The sequence below is a fragment of the Clavelina lepadiformis genome, chromosome 2, assembly GCF_947623445.1.
Source record: "Clavelina lepadiformis chromosome 2, kaClaLepa1.1, whole genome shotgun sequence".
Lineage (NCBI taxonomy): Eukaryota > Metazoa > Chordata > Ascidiacea > Aplousobranchia > Clavelinidae > Clavelina > Clavelina lepadiformis.
Window position 1 is genome coordinate 17,734,513 of NC_135241.1, and position 13,773 is coordinate 17,748,285.

Below are 13,773 nucleotides of genomic sequence, written 5' to 3' on the forward strand. Positions count from 1 at the left end.
CTCAGTAACCGGGGCTAGAACGATAGCCATGTAAGGTTTTTCCTCAGTCCGAACCAATGATAAATATTCTGATGCCAGTTCTGGTATGTAATATGTATTATTAAGCTTGAGATAAATATGTAGATTAATATCTTTGAGCTGTTATACCATACCATGTTTGTACCGCAGCGTTCGTCATCATGTCCGCTAGATAGCAGCAGGGTATCACATTTATTTATTGAAAAAGTCATTGTATTTTCCTCCATTTCGCATTAGGATTCAGTCGTCATTGAGACAAGGAGCCATACCGACGCTTTTTTTGAGACGTCTCTCTTCATCAAGTTATGCGTGTACTTAGGCACATGTTATTTTCCAACAAAATAATATCAAGTTAGACGTAGTCGTGGGTCAGGAACAGCTCAACAACACATATATAGCTTAATATCTTTCGTTGCGCTATAATGTGTATCAAATTCTTTATTGAATAGTGAGCTACCATTGCTAACGCCGCTGAAGTTACCAAAACGGATGGTACTTTAGCATCGCCTTGGCGGTAATTCCTTTACGCGCCAGGGCGACATACTCAGACCGTGCCGGGGAACACACGTGTTATTTACAGTATTATCTATGCGCAGACATACGTAATGATAAACAAGCTCTTTTAATCTTTTACAGCGAGATTCGATAGGCATTAGAAATCGCTTAAAACAGTGCCCAGTCCTTCCTAGTTTCACAGAAAAAGCCTACCCGTATGCTTTTGCTAAACTCCGGTTTACCTGAATACGTGTGATTTACACTGATTTAGTAAAAAGGGTAAAAGACAGCCGACAACAAAATCCCGAATGTCGATTACACTTTAAACAACAGAATTTTTCAAAACAAAGAATATTATTATTACTATATATAGAGTTCATAGTTAGCAAATACTTTAATACAACTGTGGGATGGTGAGGTGGAGATGTTTTAAGGTTGGCCTAAAGCGAAGACTATTAGTCTTATTGTTAGACTCCTATAGACAATTGTCTTTGACTCCGTTGCGTTTGCTGTCTCTATGATGTTTCTTCAAATCAACACCAACTTCATAAAGTCTAATTGTTATATTGTCCGAATAGGTTGTATCAAATTAGAAACATTTACACCATCTTTCCACATTTAAACCAAGCTATATCTCAAATTCAGTAATGATTCCAATTCCGAATAATTCAGCAATAACTTCAATTCAGCAGAACAGAAGAAATAGCTAAGAGCGACAAAAGAGAAGAGAGAGATTTAGACCAAACATTAGGTTTTATACTCCCATATTTTGACCAATGGGCGAGTGCCAAACTAGCCATACAATGACACGTATCTACGTGTCCATGTTACATTCTAAGCTTTTATCACAAAGAATTAAAATCGATTTACATCGGGTACAGAAAACCACTTGACACACTTAACTACGTCACATGTCGATTTGGAACTAGGATTGAATACGGATTACTAGGAACAATACATTTAAATTTGTATAGAATTTAACCGGAGAAACAAAAATTGCTTAACAAATGCCAATTAGCCTATAGAACGTGTTTAATTTGCTTATATCCAAACACCACACAACACTGAATTGCTTATGGACTTTCGTACAATGCCAAACACGTGTCACAAATAATTTGGCATAGCTTTGGACTTTTTTGAAATAAGGCTTAAAATATAAATGCCATACTCATATGACCCATGCCTCCATTGGGTACTATTTTACCAATTCAATGAAATTTAAATCTGCATAGTTTTTTACCAGAAGTCTTACTCATCTTCTCGAGAAGAACATTAACAAGAGATTAATTTGAAGCAAGAGGATAAAGTTTAAAACTTTTTATGAGAATTAAAATTTGCTTTATGAAATGACTTCAAGAACAAAGTTTATGATAAATGGTTAAATGCGAAATATTTTAAATAATTTAAAGTTTAAATACAGTATTTAAAATAATAATTTAAAGTAAAATAATTTAATAGTAATTTAAAGTCCTAAGCAGACCCCCTATTGCTGATAAATGGTCATCTTTCATTTGTCATTTCAGAGAACTACTCATTCGTTGACCCAATTTTGTTTTGTAATAATTGTTGTTTGTTTCGCTAATGTTGCCAACAAACAATGATTCCAAAAACTTCTCCGGTGAGTTTTGGATTGTTTTTTTCACCATAGAGTTTGTGTGCATGGATTATGCAAAATTTGATGTTTAAAACTTCAGCCCAATTTCCATTGTATGTTAAATTTATACAACTAATAGACTTTCTAAACTCAAGTTTTTAGGTTAAATTTTAAATAACTTAAGTGGTCCTGAAAAATTTTCATGTAGTCAAACTAACTACACTAATTTCAGATAACTCAAAGTAGTTTCCTGGATTTATTCATCTTCAAGTTAACAAAGTTTCACTCATTTCACGTTCATTTGTGAATTCACGTTCATACATATTTTGTTTTTATAGGCATTCACGATGCTTTTCTTGGAGAACGCTTAAATGGAACAGACATTCTTGTTGTAGTTATATATTTCTTTGCTGTCCTGGCGGTTGGAATATGGGTATGAAATGTTACATTTTTGTCTGAGCTAAAATAATGAAACCAGTTGCTGACAAAACTACCTTTGTTGTGTGCCCACTAAGGATGTGGCCATTTTCTTCTCAATCTTAATCGGGTGTTCATTATGTTTAATCATCTTGCGAATGTGACCAATTATTTACATTATTATATGGTGAATGTCAGTGAAAAATGAACTATCAGGGATGTCAATTTGAAAAAAACGAATATTGAGTCCTTTCGTAGCTCTAGTATCAGGAATAGTTTACTATTATGGCATATATATAATGGAATAACTTAAATAGTTACGGTTAAGTTACGATTATGCTTGCGGTCAATTTTGCTAAACCTGCTTTAAGTCAAATCTCACAAACAGGATTAGTAAGGCACCAAATATGTGGTTTTGTAATCGAGGTTCCTTTTTTGTGCTTTTAATCTTTAACAACATGATTACTATTAGAAAATATATAGCATCAACTTCTAACTTCCAAACATTATTGCGTACAGGACTTTCTGCTTGTGTTTATTTCTATATTGGTGTTAATTGAATGACTAGTATATAAGTATATTTGCATTAACTGCATTTCTTATATTTTCTTTTACATTTTACAAATTATAGGCAATGTGGCGTACAAACAGAAGCACCGTGGGTGGATATTTTCTTGCAGGCAGAAGCATGTTATGGTGGCCGGTAAATTCCATAATAAATTGCAGTAACATATAAAATATGCATTTTATTCACTGTGAAAGCAGATTACCCATATAGTTACATGAGTCATACCAGTTTTGAATAACGAAGTCATTAATTTGATGGGCTAATTTAGCTTCAAGTAATCAAGCTTTCACGTTTTAATTTTTAGCATGTATCTACTTACGTAAAAACATATTACATTTGAGTGGCACAGTAACAAATAATGTACTTGGTCACTTACCCACACTGATAAAGGTAAAATTTTAAATATACAGTAATTACTTTAAATAGAAATAAAGTTCTGGCCTGTAAGATTATCTCTTTTTGGACATAAAAAATCAAAAACATATTGAATATACTGTATTAAGTGTTGTTATTATATTTGTTTTAAACTGTAATTAGATTGGAGCGTCTTTGTTCTCAAGCAATGTTGGCAGTGGACACTTTATAGGTCTGGCTGGATCTGGAGCTGCAAGCGGCATTGCTGTTGGGGCATATGAATGGAATGTGAGTCATTGCTTTTTTCATAAACCTTGAAAAATGCTATAAGTGTTTGGCAGTTATGATCTTGATAGCCTACTAGTAATATCTGGCATTGCAATTCTTGTTGTGATCATATGGTACAGCGTGATACAATAAACAAATTTTTTTTAGGCAATGTTTGTTGTGCTCCTGCTTGCTTGGGTCTTTCTTCCTGTATATATAGCATCTGGGGTAAGTGTTGGTGTAGTCGTTTATGTAAAATCACTTTTGGATATGACACAAAAATATGTGCAACTGATGGACTTTTTCATCAGGATTTATATACAGTTATACATTTATCTATACAGTATATGCCTTATGACATGCCTGTATGTGTGTATGGTAAATAGCCTACACACTACGGTATGCTTATGTATAATAATTACCGCATAATTTTTAATTATTCATAATACTTGTATAAACAAATATCGTGTATGTGCAAGTTGGTGCAGCTGCTTATGTGCTGTTTGCAGGTTGTAACAATGCCGGAATATCTGTACAAGCGCTATGGTGGTCATAGAATTCAAATATGCATTTCTGTAGTTTACCTGTTTATCTACATCTTTACCAAAATATCAGTAAGTGTTTTGTTATGATAGTTTCTTCGGTGTGTTACAGTTATTGTTAAATCAGTGTGTTGTGTAACACCTGTAAGCATTCTTTTTATTTTTATTGTATAGGTAGACTTATATGCTGGAGCTATCTTTATAAGCCAAGCTTTAAAATGGAATTTGTATGTTTCTGTTCTGGCACTTTTACTTGTAACTGCAATTTACACTGTTGGAGGTACAGTATGTATTTTTTGTTTTTATCCCCGTTACTCTATTTGTGTACTTCATCACTAAAATATTTTCTGTTGTTACATATTTTGTTTGTTCATGCTATCTGTTTGATTAGGTGGTTTGGCTGCTGTCATATACACTGATACTCTCCAAACAGTTATCATGCTTCTTGGTGCTTTTATTCTGATGATTGTTGGTATGTTTTTGCAGTCAATCATGTTGTCTCTATCAGGGGTGCCCAAACATTTTGAGCTTATGAGCTACTTTTGCAAAAGCATGTCAAAATGATCTACTAATAAAGAAACTTATACTGTCACGGGAATATTTTTACGCACTTGTTTTAGAAGCACTGCATTTTAATGTTACATAATCCAATTTTTAAGGCACTACTTTGCGGTGTGGTTTGTTATTGTATAGTAATATTTTACTGTTGCGACCCTTTTTACCATTTTAGCAAATTGTAGATGTAGATACAGTACACATTTTTCTTTGTTCCCTACAACTCATTGATTAATGATAGTGGATGGTACGATGGTTTGGTGACCAAGGGTTAACTGGTCATTCGACATTTCGGTTTATTTGTAAGAAGGACGGTTGTTTTTATTGACGGTGATGCAAATACCTTTGTTTTTATTCTACACATGCTTGAGTTAAGAAATTGAATGCTATTAAAAGTTAGAAGAGTATAGCTGGGCTAATTGACTAGCCATCAAAGCGAGAAGTTTCCTGGTTAAAGAAAATCTTAGTTACAATACCATATACTAATTATGCCTGCTTTTTTTCGTACCGGTTTTAACTTTGTTTTGCACAAAAAAAATTTAATGATTTTGACTTAAAACAACACAAACAACAAAAAATTTTAAAAAACAATCCCTATCTGAAAAATAAATAAAAAATTAATATAAATAAATATTTAAAAAAGTTTTGAATGATTTTCAATCGACTTGAAGTGGTTCTGTGATCGACTGGTCAAGGTCGATTACGATCCATGTATTAGGCACTCCTGGTATATATTATCACTGTACAAAGTACCGCATACTCTGTTTTATGCCCATCGTTACACTTTTCTATTTTTACTCAGGTTTTGTGAATATTGGAGGCTACAGCGGGTTAGTAGAGCAATACATGGATGCTATTCCTCAGTACAGACTTGCCAATCATACTGAGTGTGGAATACCTCGTGCCGATTCATTCCATGTTTTTCGTGATGTCCACGCCAATTTGCCATGGACTGGTATTGTCTTTGGCATGCCCATTCTATCAATATGGTATTGGTGCACAGATCAGGTCTGAAAAATTGAATCCTTAAATTTTGTCCAAACTTTATGTGATACATTGAAACTGATAATTTTTGATGTTAACACTTTAAACCAAAAAAAATTGGTACATTTTATGCTTATGTGTAATGCAGATGTGTGATTTTAAGAATTATGTTCTTTTTAAAGGTGATTGTTCAACGCTCCCTTGCAGCCAAAAATTTATCTCATGCAAAAGCTGCTTCAATTTTGTGCAGTTACCTTAAAGTGTTTCCGATGTTTCTCATGGTAATGGTTGGAATGATTAGTAGAGCAAAATACCCAGGTACCTCTTTCCATCAGTGCAGTATTCTTTTTTATCTCCATGTTTTTATTTTATGGATTTTTTTAAAAAACATTTCCGATTGAAAACATTCAAGATACTATGTGGTTAGTATGTGTTAGTAAATTGGTTGTTACAAATATCAAATTTGATAGATCAAGTTAGTTGTGTTGACCCAGAAGTGTGTAAAATAGTGTGTGATAACCCACACAGCTGTTCTGATATCGCTTACCCAAAGCTTGTCATGGAATTGCTTCCTGGAGGTAAATTAATTACAGTGCTTAAGATCGTTTTGCTACTTTTTACCAACGCCAAATTTGTCTTTGTTATAAGCAGTATGTGCATTTAAAAAGTAATAATTACATTGCAGGTGCACGTGGTTTACTGCTTGCGGTTATGTTATCTGCTTTGATGAGCTCTCTTACTTCAATATTCAACAGCAGTAGCACCATATTTACTATGGATTTGTGGAACCGAGTAAGGAAATCTGCTTCTGAGAGAGAACTCATGATTGTTGGAAGGTCAGGCATGTGCTTTTTTACTCATGTGTAAAAGAGTAAGCGAGTGGCCAATACTGCCACTTAGCAATGATCAAGCATCTAAGTACGCAACATTGCCACTTCCTGTGTAGGGTCTTTGTTTTGTGCCTTGTGATTGTAAGCTTCTTGTGGATTCCAATTATTCAAGCGGAAGAGGGTGGACAGCTTTTCAACTACATACAGAAAATTAGTGCATACCTTCAACCTCCCATTGCAGCGGCCTTTATTTTAGGAATCTTTTGGAAAAGGATGAATGAACAGGTGATGAATTTGATGGGATCTTGTTAAGTTCAAGTTAGTTTTTTATGCGCTGTTATTAGTGTATGCACTTCATATGCTCACTATTCAAAATTACAATGCATAATTTTCACAGCACATACTGAAATGTGCCGAATTATTAAAAGTTCTTGAACACTTGTTATTGCTTTCTAGGGAGCTTTCTGGGGTCTCTGTGTGGGAACTGTGGCTGGTATCATCCGGTTAATCACTGACTTCACGGAATCGGACCCGGTTTGTGGTGAAGATGAAGGCATGCAATGGGGAATACACTATCTCCATTTTGCTATTTTCTTGTTTCTGGGATCTTGTCTTGTTATCATTTTAATCAGTCTCTGCACAAAACCATGGCCTAAGAATATGGTAGAACTATTTGAAATTTTGTTATAGTTATTTGAACACACATTTAAGTTGTTGTGATAATGCGAAAACAAAAAGAGTGATGTTGTTTCTCACAGTTTGGTGGCTTAACCTGGTGGACAAGAAAGGAATTACTTCCATTAAATCCCATGCATTTACAACTCGAATCTAAGCCCAAAAACGAACATTCCTATTTGGTTGAAAATGATGAGCTTCAGCAAAGCAACGGATGCCTAAATAATGGGAAGGCAGTCTACACATCAAATTCTGAAGAACTTTATGCTGAAATTGGTAGAAATAATTGACAATAAAAATGATAATTTCACTTCTTTCTGGAGTTATGATGATTGTTATGCACAGTATTTCTTCAAACTATCAAAGATTTAAAGTCAAATGTTTTTAGACTTGGGTCAGCCTGAGAATTTCACTTCTCATCGCCCACAGCATTTACCAAAGCAAGTGTCTGCATCATACAACAACGATCTTGTGCGATTTAAAACTCAGCAAGTTCCAGAAGAACCTGTTCACAAAGGATTTACTACACGTAATTAAAAAACTTCTTCCGAAATTCCTGAAAAATATTTAATGTTTTTCAAAATGTATTCTGTAAAATTGGTAATATTCAACTTGGGTCAAGAAGGAGAAATAGAGTGAGAGGTACACTGAATATAGCGGTAATAACAATGGCGGTAATGAACAATGGCCGGGGCCATTCTGTACACCATAGTGTAGCTGACATAGCTACTAAATACCAAAATGTAGGTAATTTTGCGTTGTAGACTAAATGTTGTATTTATGTTACTGTATTAATTTGTTTCAAATCTTCTTTTATCGCTCCACACAAAGTGAAGAAGATCCTGCTGAGAAGAATTGAAAACGTTGTGAGTCGTTGTGATCAAAATGTTCTACTGAATGCGTCACTGTTTGTTAGTAAGACTTTGAAATCCGTTTTTTTTTGTACTCAGCTATTACCTCCATAGCGTAGCAAGTGTACAGCCTTGTTTTGTTAAGTTCGTATTTTGATTTGATTGTATGGATGTTAGGATATGTTCATTATTCCGAGTTAGATATTTTTAGTATAGCTATAGGCTACAAGTTATAAGTTAAAACTTTTAAAAGTAAGACATATGTTCCTTCCGGTACGAAGTTTAGTACTGTATATATTTCCGTTGATGTGCCTTAAGTAAATGTATTAAGAGACATTTTTTTCTTTCTATATTTGTTTTTGGTGTATATTGCACTTAGGCTATATGTAGCTATGTCTTCATCGGACTTAAAATTACGATAATTCATCAACCTGGCCCGTAAAACGTTTCATAACCTTGAAACTATTGCTTTCTTGTATTGGTTCATAATGTGTATAGTTCTATGATGCATTACAACTTTGGTGCTTAATAATTCATTTTTGTCACATTGAAATATTTTATTTTTACTGAACTTGACTGCATATCGTTGTCTATACATAAATGTAGTATAAATATTGTGTAAATCATTTTGGTATTTATTAGCTACGTTTTGTTGTATAGAATGGTTCCAATGGCCCTATCCAATGTTTGCATTTCTGTTCTAACTTTTACAGTTGGGGTTAGTTTGAGCATGGGTATTGTATTAAATAACTGTGAAGAATTTGTCATAAGAAATTAGTTAGGATGTTTATTTGGCTATGGAAGTTAGCTTATTCTGGAATAGGGATTAAGATCGGGACCCATGTTGAAAGGAGCTGTTAGCTTGTTAGAACAGAAATGCCAATGCTGGTTACTAATATCACCCTTTTTCCATTAGATTTCTTTGTCCATTACCGTCATTGACCATTACCTCCCATTTATAGCACACCAGAGTGAGGTGGAAAGGAAGATATAATTAATATGGTTGGATTTACATGATTTTATTGTTTTTATTTTAGATGAAACTAAGTTTTGGAGAAAAGTTTTGAGTTTCTTTTGTGGCTTTGAAGGATCATCGTCTCAACCAAGCAAGAAAATTCCAGTCGTTCCAACTCTGGACTCGTTCGCTGAGGATCCATTTTGGAAAAAAGTGGTTAATATTAATGCTGTTATATGTGTTATTTTTGCTATCGCTTTGTGGATTGCATTTCGCTAATATTTTCATATAGCTCACATTAAGCATTAATGTCATTGCAATTTCTTTCTGTTATTATGCAAAATTGTTTCAACTATCAGTGAACTCGTTTGTTCTCTTGTGGAGTTCATATATCTTGTAACTACGTATTTCTTAAGATTGTTTTACAACATATGCATTATATTTAGTGTCAGCAGTTGTTTTCAAAACCCATGAAATATCCAGTCTAGTATACAATTACCTATCTAGTTTTGTATTGCAGAATATAGCTTCTTAAATTTTATTTATTTATCGCTATGCCTGAGTACTAGCACAAGTTGGTTAGTTGTGGCAGTTTTCTAATATTGTATTGCTGTCCCCACTTTCCTTTTACTGTGCTGTATATTTAGCTGCTGTTAAATTACAAAAACCTAAAAACCTGATATTGCATATATTGCTTCGATAGCTGCACAACTTATGGATATATTTTCTAGTTATGTGTTCTGCTAAACTGTTTGAATTAAATTGGACACTATTTGGGGTATGTAATTGCTTGTACACTTTAAATTTTGTATGAGTAGTGCCTTATTGTATGACTTAATTTTTGCTAAGCACTTGTGTCAATGCTAAGCATTTGGTGTTTCGTTGGAGAGTGTTTAATATGGCTATTTTTACCCCAACTACAGCTCATATTATGCATTATGTATATCGCACAATATACCCAACCGGCAATATGTTTTGCATACAATTGCACTTAACTTTTAACGTTATATGTTCTTATCTGTTGCTATGCTGTAAAAGTCATCTTTTGGCCTACTCTTTGTATCATCAATCAACATTTTTTTCTTTGTAATAAATTGATAAAATATTTAAAATTTGGTTATTGGATGTACAATAAATGAGAATATTGTAAGTAATTTGATTAAGACTTTCTCACAAATTGTGTTAGGTAGCGTTGCCTGCTTCGGTGTATAATACATGTGTTAGATTTTTGGTAATTGGTTAAGTTATTAGATTTTCATTAAGTTTTCCACTTCTTGCATTCTTCTAATATTTAATTGTTTGTTGTGATTTTTAGGATGAAACTGGCTAATTCACTTCTTGCAATTTTAATGAATTTACTATTTCGGTGTTAGGCGTTTGGATGATTGTGCAATATTGTATTTTCGTTCACATTTACTTGTGTGATTTATGTTAGCTGGTGGTGCCTTACCTAGCAGTGACTTTTTGTCTACAAACTAACACCAACCCATGACCAGTTCTTTTCCTGCTAGACCGTTTTCTTTTGTGAAAATTTTGAAATACAATTCATTGGATCTCATTATGCTTTCTTTTGCAGAGTTAAAAAACTGATGTGTACACTGTACAGGTTAGGAATTCTGGGCAGGTATGAAGCTGCATCTTTATACAGCTGATGAAGTTTTACAAGAAGAGGAAGTCACTTACCTCAATTGGTATGTAGGGTCGAGCTTTAGTGACTTGTTATTAAGAGTGCATGAAGTGAACAAAGAATAACACAAGAGATTGTGTAGTAAATATTGCCAATTATATGACGCAATTCTTTCACTGTTAAATAGTAATTGGTCCTCCTTTACGTTATAGATTTATAGTCAGTTATGCAAAATCCACCTCAACCATGGCAGGAGCTGTCAGAGATCTTAACACTGGCAAAAGATCCTTTACTTGCTGCTGATTGTTGGCTAAAAGAAGCAAAATTTTCCAAGCTCTATCCATGCCAGCCAAATTTTGATAATTTTGTCAAGTACTTGCTAAAACTCTTTCCAGCCGTTGATGTTGACCATAACAAACTCGTTTGTAGGCCCCAGCTAACTTTTTTGCCTACTGAATTACAAAAGCTTTTACTTGAATTTTTGAGCCAAAACTCATGTGACATATCCAAAAAGAACCGAGAAGAATTCTACTTGCAATTTAAGAAGCATTATGAAAATCTTTTTGGCGAAAAGTGCCTTCATCATTTGTACACCATAAACCACCTAAATATCAATAATGCTGCTTGTTCAGGACACAGAACCGCATTTAACCATACTGTTTATGTTACTTCAATATCAAGAAAACGATCTTACGACAAAGACATCCTTACTCCCCCTAAAGCAAAACGGATGAATTTTGGTGCCCTATGTAATGTCAGCAATGAAACAGTTACGTTGGAGAAAGACGAAAAGTTTTCGGAGGATCCTGATACAAAGGAAATGACTGCAAGAAAACTGAAGCAGCTACTTGAAAATAACCATGCGGTTGGTTTAGTTCTATTCCTTGTAGAAGATTGTGCCCTGTTTTCAGATGCATTTGATACGGCGTTAGTTCCCGAATTTGACTTCAGCGAAGCTTTCTTTTCGTCCTTGTGCAATTGCTTGGTAGAAAAACAAATAGAAATCTCTAACATCTCATGGACCACATTCATGCAAAAGGTGGCAATAGCTTGGTATGTACGTTTACGTAAGACATGTTCAAGAAGCACTCTACAAAATGTAGCGAAGTTGTGTCAAGCCCGGCCGACTTCAGCCATACAGGATTTCCTTGTCCCTGGTTTACATGCGCTCAGCGAATTGACCGACGCCCACGTCAACCTTGCCACGGTTGTTGCAAAGCAAGTATTAAAATCATACGAACAAGTGATATTTTTCGGAGCGATTTTGCAAACTAAATGGGAGAATGTCAAAAGAATGGACAAAGTAATTTCCCTTCTTCAAAGCTTCATGAATTTAAAGCTAAAGCTTGAGACTGTTCATTTGCAAGGAATAATTATATTTTTGGAAAACTATGCTGCAAAGCTATGTAGCTCGTTTCATTTTGCAAAATTACTTTTAAGTGTTATAAAAATTAACGCTGGAGACTTCAGCGAGCCGCAGGTGCAATCTCTGAAATATGTGTTGAGTTGCAATAAAACCACTTTGAGAGTTGCTTGTGAAGCCGCTCTTACAAAAATCTGCAAATAAAATCTCATTTTAACCGACATGGTGACTTGCGTTCAATTTTGGGGATAGGCTACCAGAATGTGACTTACAGTTCAGTAGAAGAGGCAGTAAACATGCTGCAGAATTAGCAATAGACAATTTACTGTAGTGACGTATGAACGTGATGCAATGAGACCATAGCACCGGTTGTTTTTATACCATAAATGTGCAGTTTTTACCCACCCCTGTTTTAGGCTCTAATTACAACTAAAGACATACCGACCCACAAAAGAGTTCTAAAGAGCAGTTCAGCGAGTGGAAAGCTTCTGGTTTTTGCATGGTATCAAACGTTGTCGTTGCCGCAATCAGGGTCGAAATCAAGTCAAGTCTTGGAAGAAATAACGCGAGTCATTTGGCAAACAAGGCTCGAGTCTACTCATTTTGTATCTAAAACCAAACCATACGGAAAGCAAAAATACCGTTTCTGTCAACAACAACCGTTTGGAATTTTTATAAAATTCCTTTGTTTTGCTACTCTGTACGCGTTTGTAACAACAAAAACTTCCATTTTAAATTAATTTTTGATGTGGTTGGAGAGAAAACAGAAAAAATTGTTTTACCTTAGCTGAAACCTGATCAACGAGAACCGACTCGAGTCTGCTGAAATTATATATGCAATTTTATTGACTAGGACTGGAGACAAGTCTAGTCTTTGCAAAAAAGTTACTCGAGTCATTACGACTATAACAGCGATACTGGTAAGTAGAACGTTATACAATTTCCCCCTTAAGAAGAGGAAGCGACCTCGATTGTTGAGTCGGTCGATCCTTCAAAGGCTGCATTAGTTTTATGTAAATTTGCATTGGAGAATAACTGAAAGGCTTCGATGGTAAGGCAAGGTAAGGTTAAGGTTAAGATTTTAGCAACTGAGTCCTGAGAGTTTCATGGTAGCCCATATCACTGTATCAGCATCATGTTGAATGTTTGTTTCAAAATGAAGTCTCCGTCATGGGGAAGTTTGCAGGTTTCTTCTCTGTCGCTAGCGGCTGACTATTTACAAATTCACATCTCAAATGTGGACGGCAGCTATTCCTTTATGTACAGTAGTCACAATGTGAATTGACTTCTCGGTATGTTATACAAATTATTGTTAACGTGACAAGCGAAGTGCTAGAAGCGGTCCCAGGTCAATTCAAACCAAGCAAAGTAAATTCCTGTCAAGTTATAAAATCCCGTTTATTCAAAAGGGCTAAAGACACAAGATTAGCAGATAAGAATTCAATTAACCGGGCAGTCGGGGCTTGAGTTGACCAGAAATGGTTTATTTAAGGTTTAAATTGATAGACAGACCAAAAGCTGCGCTGTAGTTTTTCAAGAAATGTATCGTTCGAATAAAATACAGTTTGAGAAAACTATAAGAAAGCGTTATAATATAGGTTATTTGCAGTAGCAGTATTTGCATATAGTACGATTAAGATGTAGGCCTACTTCGAGAGTGGGATAAAGTATTGCTTGC

At 34.7% G+C, this 13,773-nt stretch overlaps 1 protein-coding gene across 1 annotated transcript; it reads left to right on the top strand.

Annotated features, from left to right (window-relative positions):
• Positions 1 to 1,744: 1,744 nt before the first annotated feature.
• LOC143445741 (sodium/myo-inositol cotransporter 2-like) lies at positions 1,745 to 12,316 on the top strand. The gene is made up of 18 exons (XM_076945044.1): positions 1,745 to 2,131; positions 2,446 to 2,540; positions 3,156 to 3,227; positions 3,630 to 3,734; positions 3,882 to 3,941; positions 4,223 to 4,327; positions 4,430 to 4,535; positions 4,647 to 4,727; positions 5,613 to 5,818; positions 5,977 to 6,112; positions 6,265 to 6,372; positions 6,480 to 6,630; positions 6,741 to 6,909; positions 7,081 to 7,287; positions 7,383 to 7,575; positions 7,688 to 7,828; positions 9,188 to 10,796; positions 10,945 to 12,316. The coding sequence occupies exons 1-17, from the start codon at positions 2,095 to 2,097 to the stop codon at positions 9,382 to 9,384; spliced, it is 2,169 nt and encodes a 722-aa protein (XP_076801159.1). The 5' UTR covers positions 1,745 to 2,094; the 3' UTR covers positions 9,385 to 10,796; positions 10,945 to 12,316.
• The last annotated feature ends 1,457 nt before the right edge of the window (positions 12,317 to 13,773 follow it).

What these genes read in the sequence shown, in the direction of transcription:
- LOC143445741 (XM_076945044.1), top strand. Translation starts at nt 2,095, where the DNA reads ATGTTGCCAACAAACAATGATTCCAAAAACTTCTCCG. An exon ending in TTGGGGCATATGAATGGAAT is followed by an intron (nt 3,735 to 3,881) that starts GTGAGTCATTGC and finishes AATTTTTTTTAG; the next exon opens with GCAATGTTTGTTGTGCTCCT. An exon ending in TGCAATTTACACTGTTGGAG is followed by an intron (nt 4,536 to 4,646) that starts GTACAGTATGTA and finishes CTGTTTGATTAG; the next exon opens with GTGGTTTGGCTGCTGTCATA.